Genomic DNA, 16966 nt, shown 5'->3' on the forward strand with positions numbered 1-16966 from the left:
CTATTTGACACCACAGCATCAGAGGGAATTGGGAACACTTATATTTAGGATGTTACACAAACTGTTTCAGTAATGGAGATTTCCTCAGCAGTAGGCATATGCATTTTGATAAAATTAATTCACCCGTTATTCGCATGTCTGGTAACATTGAGGAATAGTTTTGCTTGGTTACTTGGAGAAACAATGACGTGAAACCAATTTGTTTTTATTTTTCAGCACACTGCAGAATAGATGTACAATAGTATCACGTCTTAAAACTTAAATTGAACAGCTTTAAAGTGGCATCTTACAGCTTGTGACAATGGTTCTAGTACATGGTCCACTCTGAACTTTATTTCATGTCAGACAAAAACAATCAACATTTGCATTAGAAATTAAAAAGGTATTTTTAAAGAAACCCTTTACTCATTTTGGCAGCTACAATCTCAAATGTCGCCAATTGACCAGTACTACTTTTAATTCAGTAGCAACAATATACTTCAATAGCAAATCAAAATATTTTCATTAGAAACATTAACTAGGTAATGCTTGGCAGGTCTGCTTAAAAACAAAACAACATTTCCATTGCATTTGACTTGAAGCATGTTGCATTTCTAAAAACCTGCAGCATCAAGATCAGCCATCATCCTCCAGTCATCCTAAACAATCAACTGACAAGTACACATTGGTCTTGTATAAACAATGAATAACAGGCAATCTCACAATAAAATACAGATTTGAGGAGTTAACTGGTTTAAAGACAAGTGTAACAATGCTGGTGGGTCGAAACACTGAATTACTTTTAACCCGCATTTAGTTTGTTGGCAGTCGGAGAGCAAACAGCAACAAAGTCAAATCAAAAGTCTGAAGCCACAGACTGTTCCCATTTTCTTTCAAATACACAACAGACTTAGAATTGCATGCACATAGTTATGTGTTATTACATTTAACTGATTTGTTTCTAAGCTCATCCCTGCAGAGTAGTATGACAAAGTAGACCAACAATATTACACACTTTGGCCTCTCAGTCTTACTACACACCTATTTTATGATGAACTGCCTGATCTGGTAAAATTATTGCATTTGGTATAAAGATTCTTGAGTCACATTAAAAAACACTATTAAAATAAAACATTTAAATAGGCCCATGTGTACATCTAAGAGCACTCTATTCAACGGCATGAATTTAAGGCATACGATTACTGTTAACACCAAGCTACCTGTACGTGTGTTTGAGAGTCACGGGGAAGTCTGGGTCAGTTAAAAAGGCAGAAACAAGCAACTGCATTGTAGCAATAACAAACCCAAGCCACCACAAGCCCAAACCAAAAATATTTGAGGAAACAATTTAACACCTTTTGGTTTTTCCTGATCCGATGTGAGGTCCTGTACAGATTGTAAATGTGTGATATTGGGCTATATAAAATAAACTGAATCAAAGAAAGAGGCATGAAGCCTCTATTTTGCCCCAGCTCATTTGCATAAATACAGGCATAAATAAAGGAAGAAATAGATTTATTAAATGATGTCCCATTTAGGTATAACATATTTATTCCTGTATTTATTTAAGCATTTATTAATTTATTCCTGTATTCATTTAAGTATTTATTCCTGTATTTATTAATGCATTTATTTATTTATTCCTGTATTTATTTAAGCCTCTATTTTGCCATCCTGATGTGGATGCGTGTGCAGTAGCTGCTCTCAGAGGAGACGCCACCCTGATGGTTTCACTCACGCACTTTGGGTTTTCACTCGGCGAGCAGAGCGGCCAGCAGTGCCGGGTAGTTTGGCGTCCCCCATCCTGTAACAGGATCCCACGATGGAGCAGCACAGAAACCTTTACCCTGAACCACTTCGTCCAGACAGCTCAGGTGACAGCCCTCCGTCACCTGGAGATGCAAAGCGTTTAGTAAACAGATCATGTTGACAAAGGGTTTTCACAGAATACATAAAGGGAATATACCGCTTCAACTTACAGTCGCAGAGGGAGCAACGCATCGTTGACAACACTGCAAATTGAGTTATTTTGGTTCCTGTTGTTTTATCTGTTCAAACTGCATTTCTAAAACTGCCCCATATTCTGTCCTTATTGTTCATGTCATTCGTGAGAACGCCAAATTTGTAGGCACCTCTTAATAATTCATACTGTACAGTACAACAGTCCCTTTAACCATCTCAATAATACACCTATAATATAATTTACACATATCTAACAAATTGATGGGTAAATAAAAACTGAATATTTGGGTAAAAGGACAATTCATGGCAGAGCTTTACCATTAAATAGCAAAAGCATTAAATACATAGGTGTATGAAAATATAGTGACCGCTCGGTGAAAAAGGGATTGCTGAAAAAAAAAAGATAGGGGGCAACCGTATAACGCTTAAACTCCTGCAATAGCTTCACTTACGTCAAACAGAGCTTGTCCTTTGAGCTTGTAGAGGCGAGGGTTGAGGAAGCCCAGCGCAGGCCGGCCCTTCAGCAGCCGCTGGTCATTAATGAGCGACAGCACGCCTCCGACCACAGGGGTTGATGCCTGTCGGCAATAAAGCGAGCCATTAAAACTAAAAAAGGTAACTACTGTATACGCTTTTGGGACAGTGAAAATGTGAATAACTTGCTTGCATTCCACGATTGAATTGTTTATATAGTTTTCGTACGACTTTACTCTGTTCCATCACTCCATCCACTAAGAAGCCTCACAATGTTTGACATATTTTACCGAGGTTCCAGACACCCAGGGGACGGGTACTCTGTTGATGACCACCCAGTAGTTATCCGACAGGGCCGCCATGTCTGGATAGGCCCTGCCGCTAGTATTGAAGTAGGACAGAGGAGGAAGGGTTGCTGCTTCAGTCTTCAGGTACCCTTCGACTGCACTGGCCTACAGGAACACAAATGCACAGCATACATTACTGCAATAACTGAGCCGATAAGAGCTGATGACCCGAGATTATTACCTGGTAGTCGGGCATCTTGAAGACGTTGCTGAATCCTCCTCCACTGATGTAATCCGTTATTTCACTTGTGATCTTAAATGGGTTCTTGAATGATGTTCCTCCTATTGTAGTCACATATGGGCTGGAAACGAGAGGCAGGGCTTAGAACGATGGATGTTTAATGCTTTTCCCGTACCTTTTGAGAGGAGACCTGCACTAGCTACACAACATATAAGTAGAAACGACCGACTGTTGCACAGTCAACTTTTTAAATCAATTGCCCCAGTCCTATACCAACGGTGTCTCGTGTCGCGCAGAAACTGGTTTGCATTCAAGTAGAACTGCTTTACCTTGATGCAGGAAAACTTGGCCTGAAGGTATTTTGGTCTTTATCCAAATGTTTGCAGCCTGCACCACTGTCACCTGAAGATGAAACGATAGATTATGTAGAAAGTAGTCACACAGGATTTTTTTACTGAGAACCGGCAGCATTTCAAGTTGGATTTTTCCAGTGCCAACATGCCGAGGAGTTCGTTTAAAACAATAGTGGTGTGTTTATGCTTGAGTGTGATAATGTGCTGTCAATAACAAAGAAGCAAAGCCACAGTGAGTTGACGAGTCTCATTTGTGCTCCCTCTCAAGCCGTTCAGTTTCCACTTCTCAAAATATTGAAGTATTGTCTTTTGTGTTTACTGAAAACAGGAATGTGTTTTTTTGCTGAACAAACTAGATAAAATTGATCCAAAAGCCAGAAACTAGTGAAAGGTCGCAGTCATTGCATTTAACAACGGGCTGAAACTGTCCTGTAGACAAACCGACATCGGTTGCTTCCGTCTTGCTCACCTACTGGACCAACCCTGTTTAACAATGAGGTTCGGACCGCCCCAGCTCATTTGCATACAAGGACACATAAATACAGGCATAAATAAATGAAGAAATAGATTTATTAAATGATGTCCCGTTTAGGTATACGATATTTATTTATACATTTATTTAAGAATGTATTCCTGTATTCATTTATTTATACATCTATTAATGTATTCCTGTATTTAAGCATTTCTACATTTATTCCTGTATTTATTTATACATTTATTTAAGAATTTATTCCTGCGTTTATGTATTCATTTAAGCATGTATTTATGCATTCCTGTATTTAAGCATTTATTTATTACTCTATTTATTCATGCATTTATTTATTCCTGTATTTATTTATTTATACATTTATTTATTTAAGCATTTATTTATTTAAGCATTTATTTATACATTTATTTATTTAAGCATGTATTTATGCATTCCTGTTTAAGCATTTATTTATTACTCTATTTATTCATGCATTTATTTATTCCTGTATTTATTTAAGCATTTATACATTTATTAATTTATTCCTGTATTTAAGCATTTATTTATTACTGTATTTATTCATGCATTTATTTATTCCTGTATTTATTTAAGCATCTATTTATTTATACATTTATTCCTGTATTTATACATGTATTTAAGCATTTATTAATGTATTCCTGTTTTTATAAATTTATTTAAGTATTTATTCCTGCATTTATTTATTTATTCCTGTATTTATTTCAGCATGTATTTATGTATTCCTGTATTTAAGCATTTTTTATTTATAACTGTATTTATTCATGCATTTATTTATACTCAAGTCCTTTTCTGTCCTCCACACAGATGAAGTGTAGTTTGGGGATGTTGCTGAATGTCTGTGCTCTAAAGTGCGAGACCTGTGGCTGGGTCCCACAGACTTCCTTTACTCACCAGAAGCAAAGAGCAAAGAGAATCCCCGGACGCCAGCCTTCATAAACTCTGTGTTGATGCGCATCATATACGCAGTGGACAGGCTGTCTTCATCGTCTCCGTAGCTGATGGTGTGAACCCAGGGGAGGTCCGACATGTTGCTGAGCAAAACCATCCACTGGAGGAAAGGCTCCTGAGACTCATGGCGACCTGAAGGACCATTAGGAAATCAGAGTATTACTATACGCTATTTCACCTGAAAAGAAAGTCAATCCAAAGTCAATATGATTGTTAAGTTCTTCACACGCACTCGATTGAAGCCTCAGTCTCTCATACAGACCTTGATTGTTGAAGACCCACGTAGAGATGTTTGCCCCTGTGCTCATGATGTACTCGACATCCAGACTGGCCTCAATACCGGCCTTTCCTGCTGCCTGAGTGCCGACAACCGTGTCCACCTTGGAGAAATGCTTGAAGCTTCTGCCGAAGATGCCCATGAACTCTGCCAGGTCTGCAGGGTTGAAGTACTGCTCCAGGAACTGAAAGAGAAAACCGCGAGCTAAAGTAAGAAAGTAAACCAAGTGGTGTTTAATATGGCGTCAGAGCTGTTGTGTACATGCCTGACAGCAACACAAACATAGCCTTCTATTATGGACTTATTCCGAGTCACCACACCTGAGCCACGGCCTGGCTGTTGTTCTGCGCGGTTCCCACATCAGTCGCTGTGAGGTTATAGCGGGCCCTCAAGATGGAGGGAGTCACTCCTAGATGCACCCCCATCCTGGACCACCTTTGCTTCCTGTTAGGCGAGACTTTGCGGAGGTCCTGCCCTTTAGGAGGGAGGCGGTGAAGCCCTCCAACTGTGGAAACGTCCAAATAAATAAGTCATCCACCCAGCAAAGATTTACTGATCTTAACCTTAACTTTAGAAAAGGTTCTCACCAAAGTCCAGGTGCTGGTGAACATCATCATGAACAGAGTACGGAGCTGAAGACCTCACCAAAGAGTGGTCGTCCCGGATGTAACGGTGGAACTTGCTCCCTGGAAGCAGCTTCTCTGCAACCCTGAATGCACAAAACAAGAAAACAGCTGTAGCTTGTATGCAGAACAGACTTAATCAGAATAAAGTTAAATATACACTACCGTTCAAAAGTTTGGGGTCACCCACCCAGACAATTTCGTGTTTAACATGAAAACTCACTTATTTATCAAGTGATTTGCAAAATGAAAAGAAAATATAGTCAAGACATTGACAAGGTTAGAAATGATGATTTGTATTTGAAATATTAATTTTGTTCTTCAAACGTCAAGCTCAAAGGAAGGCTAGTTGTATAGCTTCTCTAACCAGCATAACTGTTTTCAGCTGTGCTAACTTAAAAAGGGTTTTCTAACCCTCCGTTAGTCTTCTAAGGCGATAACACAATGTACCATAAGAACACTGGAGACAGGCCTCCACACACCTATGTAGATATTTCATTAAAAACCAGACATTTCCACCTAGAATAGTCATTTACCACATTAACAATGTATAGAGTGTATTTCTGATTAATGTAATGTTATTTTCATTGGATAAAATAGTGCTTTACTTTGACAAATAAGGACATTTCTTCGTGACCCCAAACTTTTGAACGGTAGTGTACTCCAGGAGTGCTTTTGTTTCACTGCTGCCAGTAAGTTAAACAATCTTACCGTAAGCTCTGTTTTGTTAAAAAAAAATTTTTAAAGGGCCAATAGCCTTGTCCTAGATCTATGCTAGACTGATTCAACCAACAACCGCAGACAGAGGAACTGCGTCATGTGATAAGAGTGTGCGTGGGTTACACCCAGAGGAAGCTTTGTTTGCATCTGAACTGTACCAAGAGTAAGCACAAATTACTGGCACGCAAGCAGAACTAATGTTGCCTCACAAGATTTGCTTACTCTGCAGTCATGGAGCACTGTAAGAAGTCCCGAGTGCGGACAGTCAGGCAGTTCGTGACCCCGTGGCTCTGCAGCCAGCGACGCACCACCTTCTGGGTCAGCTCAGTCGGACGCACGAGGGAGGACACTTCCTCCAGGGTGAGGTGCTTACCTGTGGAGGACAAAACCGGCTTCTGTCTCTCTGTCGTGTAACACGGCTTTTGTCTGATCGGTTCAACATCGTTTTAGATCCCAAAGGGTTACACGAAGGCCCTACCATTTTGTGCCGAGTCAGGGTCCGACACCAGTTTGAGTGTCCTCTCCAGAAGGTCAGTGTTTTGCTGCTTCAGAGCAAAGGTCAGCTCCAGCTCCTCGGTGGAGTGAACCCGACCCGCATCAGTCCAGTCGTCTGGTATCCTGAGGAAAGATTAAAACTATTAGTTTACATTTTACTAACAGAGGCTTCCTTTTACCCAACATTGTGACGCTAAATATAAAGCTACTGACCAACTGATTGATGACTTTGTTGTGGTTCTATGGTTAACTGAACTATTCTATAAACAATCAGAAACAAAGTATTAAACTATGTTTGACCCACCCAGAGATTTTTATTGTTTATTAAAGTGTTTAGAATTATGTGCTGAAGTTTGAGATTTATCAAAAACTAATTGGACTTCACAGGTCCTGCTATTTGGACTAGATTTGGAGCTAATAGTTGCCTAAAACAACTCGCATGCGCCAGTCCAGTTAGTGATAATAGTTGAAACATTCCTTTTCCAAGAATATTGTAAAGATTTCCACTTGTATGTATTTGCTGCACATTTGGGGCTGCCAAGATATGCCTGAATAGAAAGAGCCAGTGAGGCTCAGCTTTCACAATTTCATAACAAGAGTTGGGGAAACAGGATTTAAACATGATTTAGAAAAGAGAGCGATACATGAAAACGGCTCTTTAAGAGGATTTGCTCACAAGACATCTTGGTCAGGTTCCAGATATCCACTCCAGGCCAACGAGCTGAACAACAAGGGGATGGAGAAGGTCAACCTGGTGGAAAGACAAACAAAAAACATTGCAGAGTAAAACGCATACATAGCGATTGCCAGAAATTGCCGAAAAAAACCCGGGTCCGCACGTCCATGTGTTATCTCAGGGTTACAGCAACACAGTCTCAATGAGGCGGTTGAGTAACGTTTCGGCTAATCGCACACAACTCTAACCCCGCAGACAAAACACACCAGTGTTCGCCAACTCTTCATTCATTACAAAAGAGTCGCGTTGTAATGCACAGCAGCCATAACGATGCGTGTTAACCTGCTACGTTAGCCGCCCGGCAGCTACCGATCGAGGTCAGCACCGCCGGTGTTACGGTTCAACCGGCGACCCTGTTAACTGGCGAATACGTCCATTGTTGTCGTGGTTACGACGGCGGTTCGAAAAATAGGATAGAGGACAAGTATAGCTGTCCTCGTGAATGCCGCTTTGGTTTAATGTTGTAATACAGTGGCAACCCCTATACATACTATACCAATTAAACAATGCAGCATTCACGGGGGTATAGCTACGTGTTCTCTTCCATTTTTCAACACCTGTCTAACTACGACAACAACGGACGCGTTCGGTTCAAAGTCTCCAGTTAACACGGTCGCTTCTTAAAACGTAACACCGGTAAAGAGGAGAGAGACAAAGTCGCCTTAAAAACAGTTCCCGGCATCTGACTTTCTTTCCCGGGTTTCTCCAATAAAAGACACGACTGCGAACTTCAAAACAACCACTCACAGCGCGTGCATCGTGTCCTCCGGCTGTTACTGTTGTCGAAACTCAGCTGTGGTGTCTGGCAGGCTGTTTATAGACGCAGCAGTCACGTGACATGCTCTCACGTGATCGTCATACGCATTCATTCAGCCACCTACAAATTAGCCTTGATTCCATGATCATCCTCTTGTTGATCTCTCCCTATTTGCCCACAATATATATATATATATATATATAAATTAATTTATATAAATCTATAAAATATTATATATAATTATTATTATTTTTTTTTTTAATTCTCTTTTTATTCAGCTTTTCACATGTTTGCAATCATAGACAATACAGTGTACTCTATACGCCTTCTGTAGTTAACCGTCAGATCACATTTAAATATTTTTGGATAATACAGAGGCAGGCCTCACTGACCTTCAAGTAAACATGCTATAGCATAAAAACACCCACAAAATAAAAAAAAATAAAAAATAAAAAATAAAAAATATTATATAATTATATATATATATAATTAAAACATATATATAATAATTATAGAGATATATAATATATTATAGATTTATATAAAATTAATATATATATTATATAAAATCACGTCAAGCAGGATTTTATGTCAAGTACTTATTAACTATGAAATGTAACTAATTTCTGTTCTTTAAATGTATGTTGATGTTGCATTGATGAGGACGGTTTAGTTAAACATGTGGAATAAATGTTCTTTTGTTTTTATGCATTTATTAAGTCCACTTATTTGAGTTTCGTGGCAAAACTAAATCAAGTTATTTTTATAAATAAATATATATATAAATTTCCTCAAAATGGTTTAAAAAAAAAAGCACTGAATGAATATAATCTCTTTTTGAGAACTAAACCAAGTCACGTATTGATTTTAAATGAACTGCTTGAATTGTCAGCAAAAAATATCCCAAACAAATTGCCAAGATGACTTGGGTCCCATCCCACAACAATCCAAAACCCAAATACCATATAGTAAGGAATCTCGCCAATGTAAGAATTCATGACAGCACGTCAAAAAAAGGTTGGGTAGTATGACAAGTCATACTACAATGTCCCAACAAATCATTGTATAGTATGTTTTTTTAATTAAAAAATTATAATATAGCATGTCGAATAAATTGATAGAAGCATTTTGAAATAAGAGAAAATGAGTAAAGAAAAAAATTCACATTGTAAAACGTCATAACACAGCAAAAAAAAAATTTTAATTAATAAAACATTATATTTAAAAAGTCATCTGGTCCTGAGCTCAAGAGAAGCCTGAATCTGGTCCCGAGTTACTGCCAGCCATTTATCCTGATATGAGGCCCGTCTGGTGGTCCACCAGAAATAACTCATGGGATACTGCCATGAAATTCATGTTATAGTTTGTACAAAGTCACAGTAATTTCTAAAATATTTCAAACATAATAGTAGAGCAGTCCAAAAATATATATAAAAAGTTAGTCTCTTAAACATGTTATTGTCATACAATATGTTATTGTATTGAGTCATAAAAATTCTAAAGTTTTGTGAAAAAGTTATACAAAAGTAAAGTATAGCACGTCATAAGAAAGCCATAAGAAAAAAGCCGTGTCGCAGTATAATCATAAATATGTCTTGTCTATGTTTTTACGTCATAAAAAAGTTGTGGCTAAGATTGTCATAAAAATATAAAAAGTCAAAGGGAAGTAAGCAACAAAAAAAAGTTATAATATAGGGTCACAAAAATCTCAAAAAACTTTAAATTGTTTAAAGTAATCGTCATAAAGAAGTAATTGTACAATGTAATAAAAAAAGTAATATCGTATGCCATAAATTATCACTCATGGCAGAAAATATAAGAAGTTGTTAGACTTAATTTTTTTAATGTATTCATTTATTGTGAACGTTTTCAGAATGTATTTATACTATTTACTACTTTACACTACAATAAAGGGAACGGTGTCATGTATGTTGTCAGAGGGAGTTTCAGGAAACACGTCAGTACAATTTAGATTATAAAGGATGAGGAGGATTACATTTCTGATCTCCGCTATCATTTGGCTCTCGATCAGTGGTTCCCAACTTTAATCCAAGTCTACATGGTAATTAATCCATTCTCAAGAGTGAGAAAATAAAGTCTTCAAATTAAATAATCTGAGAAACAAATCCCTTCTTTGGATGAATTTTCTGCAGCACCATGACCTGCGATTAGGTTTTTAGAATATGTTGCTTCATTTTTAGCGGTCACAAGGCAAAAAGGTTGGGAACCATTTCCATAGACAACTCTTTAAATATATAATATACGCAAAGAGAATATAACTACACTCTGAAATTCAGTCGAATTTTATTAAAATAGGAACAACTGACTGTTGACGGTTACTTAATAGATAATTAATAGGACATGTCAGCTCTAATCAGTCATTGTCTGAGAAGTAAAAATCCTCTTCCTCTCCGCTTTCAGCCAGCCCACCATCGTCTCCAGAGAACATCTCCCAAACGACAAAGGTGTCATTTTCTAGAGGAGAAAAAGGAAAAGAATCGTGCCGCTTTTATTCAACTTTTTTCTGACAATCTTACTGTAAGAATCCTTCTAAAAACACAGCTACATACTGTGGTGGACAAAAAAAACTACAGCCGTAGTAATACAAATAAAGTAACACAGCCCTACCTGTGTTAATTAAATTCAAGCATTCTAAACTTCAAAGATAGCATCAGCTGTAGTGGTATTGTGATTTATATGTTATCCCATTTCTCAGGATTCCTACCTGTGTTACCACATCTTCTCATTGCTCGTTTCACGGAGGGCGTTGGCGTGAAGCTCTGAAAGAAGCAAACACTGTAACTCACATGCTTCAAGATAACAGCAATCTCAGACATGAATATCTATAAATAGGTACCTTTGTAGGAGGAGCCAATTTGCAGACGTTGAACTGATTTCTTTTCATCCTCTTCTGGAGTTGATGGACGTACTTGTCATTGTTGCTCCTTTTGAAGTCGAGACAGAGGGAAGTTAGTTATTGCACCGAGAGGACTTCTTACAAGCTACAGCGCGGAGGTCCACGAGCTTCACCTGTTTGGAGAACCCATCATGCCAGGAGTGATGTGCAGACACTGCGGAGTCTTCGCTTCGGGGAAACATGTCGACTTGGGTGTCAGTGGCTCTATTTCTGACACTGTGATGTCAAAGTCACTCTGACACAAGGAGGGCATCTACGCATCAACATAGCCAGGAAGGGACCGGTTATCAGCATCAGTCTGCGTGGCGGCATCATCAGCAATTGAAGCATTTTTGGAAAAACGCAGACGAAAACAAACCTCAAAGCGTTTACTCTGCATGTACGCGGAGCTGAAGCCGTCCTCGACGTCTTCTCGGGGCATGGCCTCCAGGAACTGACGCACCTGCTGCTTTCTCTTTAAGGTTCCCGCTCGGGCAGATATCACCTGGTGAGCTGCAGAGACGACAGTCAAATCCCTGCAGTTAACCATGTCCTCTCATTTACTCCATTTTCTAAAACTTTATAGATCACAAGAAAACATAACTACAATAGCACCACAGTAACAACACATAAACATCACACCCAAAAGGACAATTTGACACTTAACTAAGTCGTCAGGCTGTAGTTTGGGTTGTTAGACGGAATTACAGAGTTTATTTTGCTATTTTGTCCAATCTGACAATAATAAATAAATATGCTCTTCTTCTCAATACCATATGTATAGGCCGAACCGTTTCATTAATATTGCACACAAATTAAAGTGGGACCGTACGAACGAAAAGTCTGTTTTCAGATTCTATCTGCTTGCCATCTCTTATATATTTTGCCATTTGTATATTCTGAACAGATTGGTTTCTGCACTTGCATGATTATATTGTCCTTTTAATGTCATGTTGTCTGTTATAATGTATAAAAAGTGCTTCATGAAAAAGTTCACTTGACTGGATGCATTGCCCCAAGTCACCGTAATCCAATCTGGGGGCATGGATTTAGAAAGCAGCCGAAACTAAAAGCCTTCTCTACCTGGATCTTTCGGTACTTCCAGCTTCTTTTTTTTGGTGTTCTTCGCTCGCTTAGCAGGAGTCTGGCAGGTTGCCTGGGATGTGTGCTGGAAGTGGCACTCTCCTGGAGAACGTGTTCCAACCGCCCCCGCCACCTTTGCCCAGTAACCTGCCACGTGCTTAGGGTAGTAGGACGCAGCCCTAGAAAACACACAACGCGCACACATGCACCAGCGGGCCGTGAGGTCACGATGCCCAAATATGCTACATTACACCATCTCATTCTGTAGGTGGCGTACACAACTTACTCTTGTAGCTTCATAAGCTCCGCCTCTGTCCACTTGTCACCATCTTGGTCTTGTAGAATCGCTGCGATGCCTCCGATTGCGTTGAGGTTGTTCTTACTGGACTGTGTCAACTTGGGCAAAGGCTTTCTGGGCGACGAGGACTTGGTGCGTTTACTCCGTTTATGTTTCGTCGTTACTCTGGATCTCTTCTCCGGTTCCTTCTCGAACTCAGAGGACTGTGATGAGTCACTTGACGGAAATACGTAACTTGGCGGTGGCCTGTTAAGAACTCTCCTGCTTCCCTTTCTGCGCACTTCTTTCCCAGACTTCTTTCTCCCAATGACTCCATCATCAGATAACGCTGATGTTTTATAATCATCAACAGGTTCTGGGGGTGCTGGGATGCTCACTGAAGGACTTGTGATGTCATGCGGCGGTTTTTTGGACCTCTGTTTCGAAGACTCTACAGGTATCCTTTGCTTTTGAGGGACGGTGTCCACATACGATGTATCTTCCGATGTCGGACGCCTTCGGCTGGACCTCGTTTGTCTGCCGCACCTCTCCTCGGGGCTGCAGAGCAGTTCAGGTGAATAAGAGGGCTTCTTTTTAGCCTCAGTTGTGGCACTGTTGCATTTGCGGAGTGGAGCCTTGACCCTCCTCAGTGGTACTGATGCTTCTTTGTCGCTGGCTGATTCACATTGCCGACGGCCTGGAAACACAGAAGACAGTTAGTCTGCATGCAACTCGTAACTTATCCCACAAAACCACGGCTCCAGCAAACCAGCTTTACCTTCACTGCAGGGCAGGAGCACAGGCGCAGGTTTCTGTGACGCTCTTGTGGAGACCTCCAGTGAGATATGGAAATTAAACATGGTCACGTTTTTCAGAAATATCAGTAGTTTTGTACATAGCCAAATAGACATTCCAGATTATTATGCAACTCATAAGCTCCACTTCAGATGCTTACAAGGCTGGAGGTATCATAACATTCATGGATGGTGACATTCATGTGTGCATCCAGAATGACTCTCCCTCCTTTCCAATACTCCAGAGGGGGCTTGATCACGCGACCACTCCGGGACACGATTGGGCGAGACACGGAGGAGGCGGCTGCAGAAGGGAAGAGAAGAAGTGTGCAGAGTAACAAAGTCCTTTCGTACAGCGGCCGTGGGATTCCAAAACATGAAGTAATAAATGTTGTGCTGCCAGACATTTTAAGTTTCCTTGTGTGAAATTGTGTACATGCATGGTCCCGAGGATAAATCTTAAAAACGTTGCTGACTTTCGGTCACGCACAACAAAAAGGATAACAACGTAATATAATACAATAACTTCAGCTACATTTTGTGTTTCGTGCATACGAGTAAATATTAGCATGCTACACTTAATTGACAATGGTCAACATTATACCTGCCAAACATCGGCACGTTAGCAGGACTATTATGATGAGGCAGATATTAGCATCTGGCTGGATACATCTGTTAATATTATATAATAGATGTACCTCCCCATTATTCATGCCCGAGAACATTCTTGTAACCCACCGGTTTTCCTGTGCCGCTTCACATTGCCGATGATGGAGGATGTCTCAGATTGTGTCTTCGCCATGACGACCCTCCCCTCACTCTTCCTCTCTGTCTCTCTGCTGGCAGAAAGTCAGGTCGTAAAGAAAAAAAAAACTCAACTTCAAAAATTAACCATGGAGAATATGGTTTGCAACACCTAAATGGTCATTTTATCTCATGCTTTAAATTATTTAGGATTTAGATCCAAACAATATTGTATCTGTAACAGCATAACCAGAACGGTATTAGTATTCTTACCCTCTCAGCTGTGACCGAGATCTCTCATAAAGGGCCTCCCAGTTTGGAGGAAACCCATTGACAAACTTCTTCAAAAGCCACTTGGGCAACCCTGCAGGTGTCAAGCGAGAGGTACATGGAAAGAACATGAATCCACACAGTAGTCACATTCATATACATTGATGTGCAAGCTTTCTTAATTTATTTTATGTATTTTAAACTTATTTCTTGCAAAGTGGAACATGTTGTCATTGGTAAATATCCACCCATACATAATCTGGCTTACCAGAATCAAGGCTCATGATCATCTTGTCAACCAAGATGTAAACCTTGCCGGTGACAGTCTTCACAACATGATTAGAAACTCTGTCCACCACGATGTTACTGTTCCATGGGATATTTTCTTCCCTGGGGGAAAAGAAAAGTACCAAAAATCCCAGTGTTTACATTTAACCACACATACAAATCTTAAGAGATGTAAAACCTAAAGCGTGCACACGTCCGTCTCAGAGGACAGTCGCCGAGGAATCTGTTATAGTGAACTTTGATTTTCACGATTCCTCTAGAAACACTTACTGGTGGATTCCATCAACAAACAGGCCTTTGTGATTCTTCCTCAGGAACCACCTTTTGAGATAAATCACACTCTCCTGCATAAGTGGAAAAGACACAAGGACATTAGGAACAATAGACAACATTATCAAAGAACAGACAACTATGATTGATTAAAATGTTCTATTGTATCTGATGTGTATATGTAAACAATTAATTGACCAGTGGTCTGATTTTGTCTGATGAATCAACATTAAAAAAACTCATATCTTCCCAAATAGCACACCCTTAATAACTTGCATTTAAGAGGTATTGATCTTAAAATAGGTTTCCACTCACACTTGGGAATTGTGTGCTCTGGGTCCATTTATTTCGCTTGAACACAGCCTCTTGCTTCTTCGGTATGGAGATCTTTGGCGTATTGAGTAAAAGCGGGTCTTCAAACAAAACCGGTTGTGGGGACACGGCCAGGACATCCTCAGAGGGCTCTGTGTCTGATAAGCCGTCAGCTGATTCTACTCTGGACCGGTTGACGGGAGCCAACCTTTCTGGAACACCTCTAAAAGCAACGTCCTCCATCTCACCCACGGTGTGAACTGTGGAGGGAGGCGATGTGTCGACGGACTGATGGAAATTACCTATGGAGGAGAAAGGAGATGAAAACAGAAAACACAACCAAGCATCATGCAAACCGGACAGAGAAACCCAGACTGAAACACTGCATGCATACATACATCGTTTTGCTTTCCTGGAATACAATATGTCCACTTTGGAAGACACTCACTTGTATTAAAGAGCTCCCGTGTGCTGCTGCTGACTTTATGAACTTCCGGCTGCTTTGTTTTACTTTCCCTCTTCTTCATGTAAGTAAACATCTTGGATGGAGACATTAGAGAACATTTTTCCACAGGAACATTGCAACCTGTTCAAAACAGCAAAGAGGAAGCTGTCAATTTGTTCCCATTATTGATCACCTAAAGAAAAGAGTTTCACTCTGAATAAAACTGAAATAATATCTCACGTTTATTTGCGATGTCTCTTGGTGTTGGGCACACGGGGTTGTGGGTGAATCGGTTCACCTGTGATGGGTCAGCAGATACTCCTCCAACATGACTTACACTCTCAATGCAAGTGCTGGTATCTCCACTGAACGCCCTGGAGGGTTTCCTTCTGGATCCATTGCAGACTTCATTTGTACTGCTGGTGACTTTATTAAACTGCTGCTGCTCACATTGTCTCTGTAACCTCGTCCTCATGGGGGAGAACATAAAGGCGGAAGACATCAGAGGAGCACACCCCTCCAAAAACACACTGCTTTCAAAGTCCTCTTCCACCGGCTGCACCTTGACTGGAGTCCTGCTGATTACATTGGAGTTACCCGAGTGTCTGATGTGAGGCGACTCGGTGCGGATCTGCTTTCTGTTGACCCGAGGAGACGGGTGGGCCACAGCAGTCGACTCCAGGAACGATCTTTTTCTCAGTGTGCGTCCATGTCCGCTCGCTTTCACGGGAGGCATTTCCTCCACATGCTTGCTGATGAGGTCTGGAGACCTTTTCTGAGGACTCGATATAGGCGAGAGAGTCCATACCTGCGCTTTATTGTGATCGGAACCAGACCTCTGGTTCGCCGTGAGCTCCTCGGTCATCCAGGTGCTCTCTGCTCTCTTCCTCGGTGACTTAACAGCAGCTAAATGTTTGTCTCTTACGTTACACAGCGAGTCATTTGTTAAAGGCGAGTCCGCACAAATTCCTTTGCTCTGCACTTTCAACTTGAGTTTAGCGAACACTTTGGCAGGAGATTCAAACGGCGGTGTTGTATGATAAAGAACTTTATGATACGACGCCATGGTTTCTAGGAAAAAGACAAACGATCGCGCTACATTCGAGGCGTTTGTCAGCTCGCTTGCTGGCTAGCTCGCACATTTCAAATTTCCCATCACCGCCGCGGTTGGATAGAAACCTGTGACGTACAGACAAAATAAAGACGTCACTTCCGCACCGGAAGTAACCT

General features: G+C 40.5%; 2 protein-coding genes across 3 annotated transcripts; both read right to left on the minus strand.

Moving 5' to 3' along the window:
- Nucleotides 1–189: 189 nt before the first annotated feature.
- Nucleotides 190–8407, minus strand: tpp1 (tripeptidyl peptidase I). Its single transcript, XM_056427187.1, has 13 exons — nt 8348–8407; nt 7541–7615; nt 6848–6987; nt 6592–6742; nt 5614–5735; nt 5347–5531; nt 5012–5210; nt 4693–4881; nt 3273–3345; nt 2944–3064; nt 2706–2867; nt 2394–2519; nt 190–1871 (listed from the first exon to the last, which is right to left on the minus strand). Exons 1-13 carry the CDS (start codon nt 8356–8358, stop codon nt 1731–1733), a joined length of 1695 nt encoding a protein of 564 aa, XP_056283162.1. The 5' UTR covers nt 8359–8407; the 3' UTR covers nt 190–1730.
- A 2237-nt stretch (nt 8408–10644) lies between these two features.
- On the minus strand, nt 10645–16836 carry mis18bp1 (MIS18 binding protein 1). 2 transcript variants are annotated; one of them, XM_056427177.1, is made up of 16 exons: nt 15977–16836; nt 15740–15877; nt 15295–15593; nt 14980–15053; nt 14690–14811; nt 14425–14515; nt 14146–14243; nt 13569–13711; nt 13392–13446; nt 12623–13310; nt 12337–12515; nt 11633–11766; nt 11388–11527; nt 11215–11302; nt 11083–11137; nt 10645–10832 (listed from the first exon to the last, which is right to left on the minus strand). In XM_056427177.1, the coding sequence occupies exons 1-16, from the start codon at nt 16800–16802 to the stop codon at nt 10732–10734; spliced, it is 3231 nt and encodes a 1076-aa protein (XP_056283152.1). In that variant the 5' UTR covers nt 16803–16836; the 3' UTR covers nt 10645–10731. The 2 variants fall into 2 exon arrangements, with proteins under 2 accessions (XP_056283152.1, XP_056283151.1); XM_056427176.1 differs by having other exon boundaries at nt 14146–14246.
- Nucleotides 16837–16966: the final 130 nt, after the last annotated feature.

This window comes from Pseudoliparis swirei, chromosome 11 (assembly GCF_029220125.1).
Source record: "Pseudoliparis swirei isolate HS2019 ecotype Mariana Trench chromosome 11, NWPU_hadal_v1, whole genome shotgun sequence".
Taxonomy (NCBI): Eukaryota; Metazoa; Chordata; class Actinopteri; order Perciformes; family Liparidae; genus Pseudoliparis; species Pseudoliparis swirei.

Coding starts and splice junctions, on each gene's coding strand:
- tpp1 (XM_056427187.1), bottom strand. Junction 6,988..7,540: donor GAACCTGACCAAGATGTCTT/GTGAGCAAATCC, acceptor ATCTTTCCTCAG/GATACCAGACGACTGGACTG. Junction 3,346..4,692: donor CTCTTTGCTCTTTGCTTCTG/GTGAGTAAAGGA, acceptor TTTCATCTTCAG/GTGACAGTGGTGCAGGCTGC.
- mis18bp1 (XM_056427176.1), bottom strand. CDS start 16,802: ATGGCGTCGTATCATAAAGTTCTTTATCATACAACACCGCCGTTTGAA. Junction 15,878..15,976: donor AAGAGACATCGCAAATAAAC/GTGAGATATTAT, acceptor TGTTTTGAACAG/GTTGCAATGTTCCTGTGGAA. Junction 15,054..15,294: donor AGAGCACACAATTCCCAAGT/GTGAGTGGAAAC, acceptor CCACTTATGCAG/GAGAGTGTGATTTATCTCAA.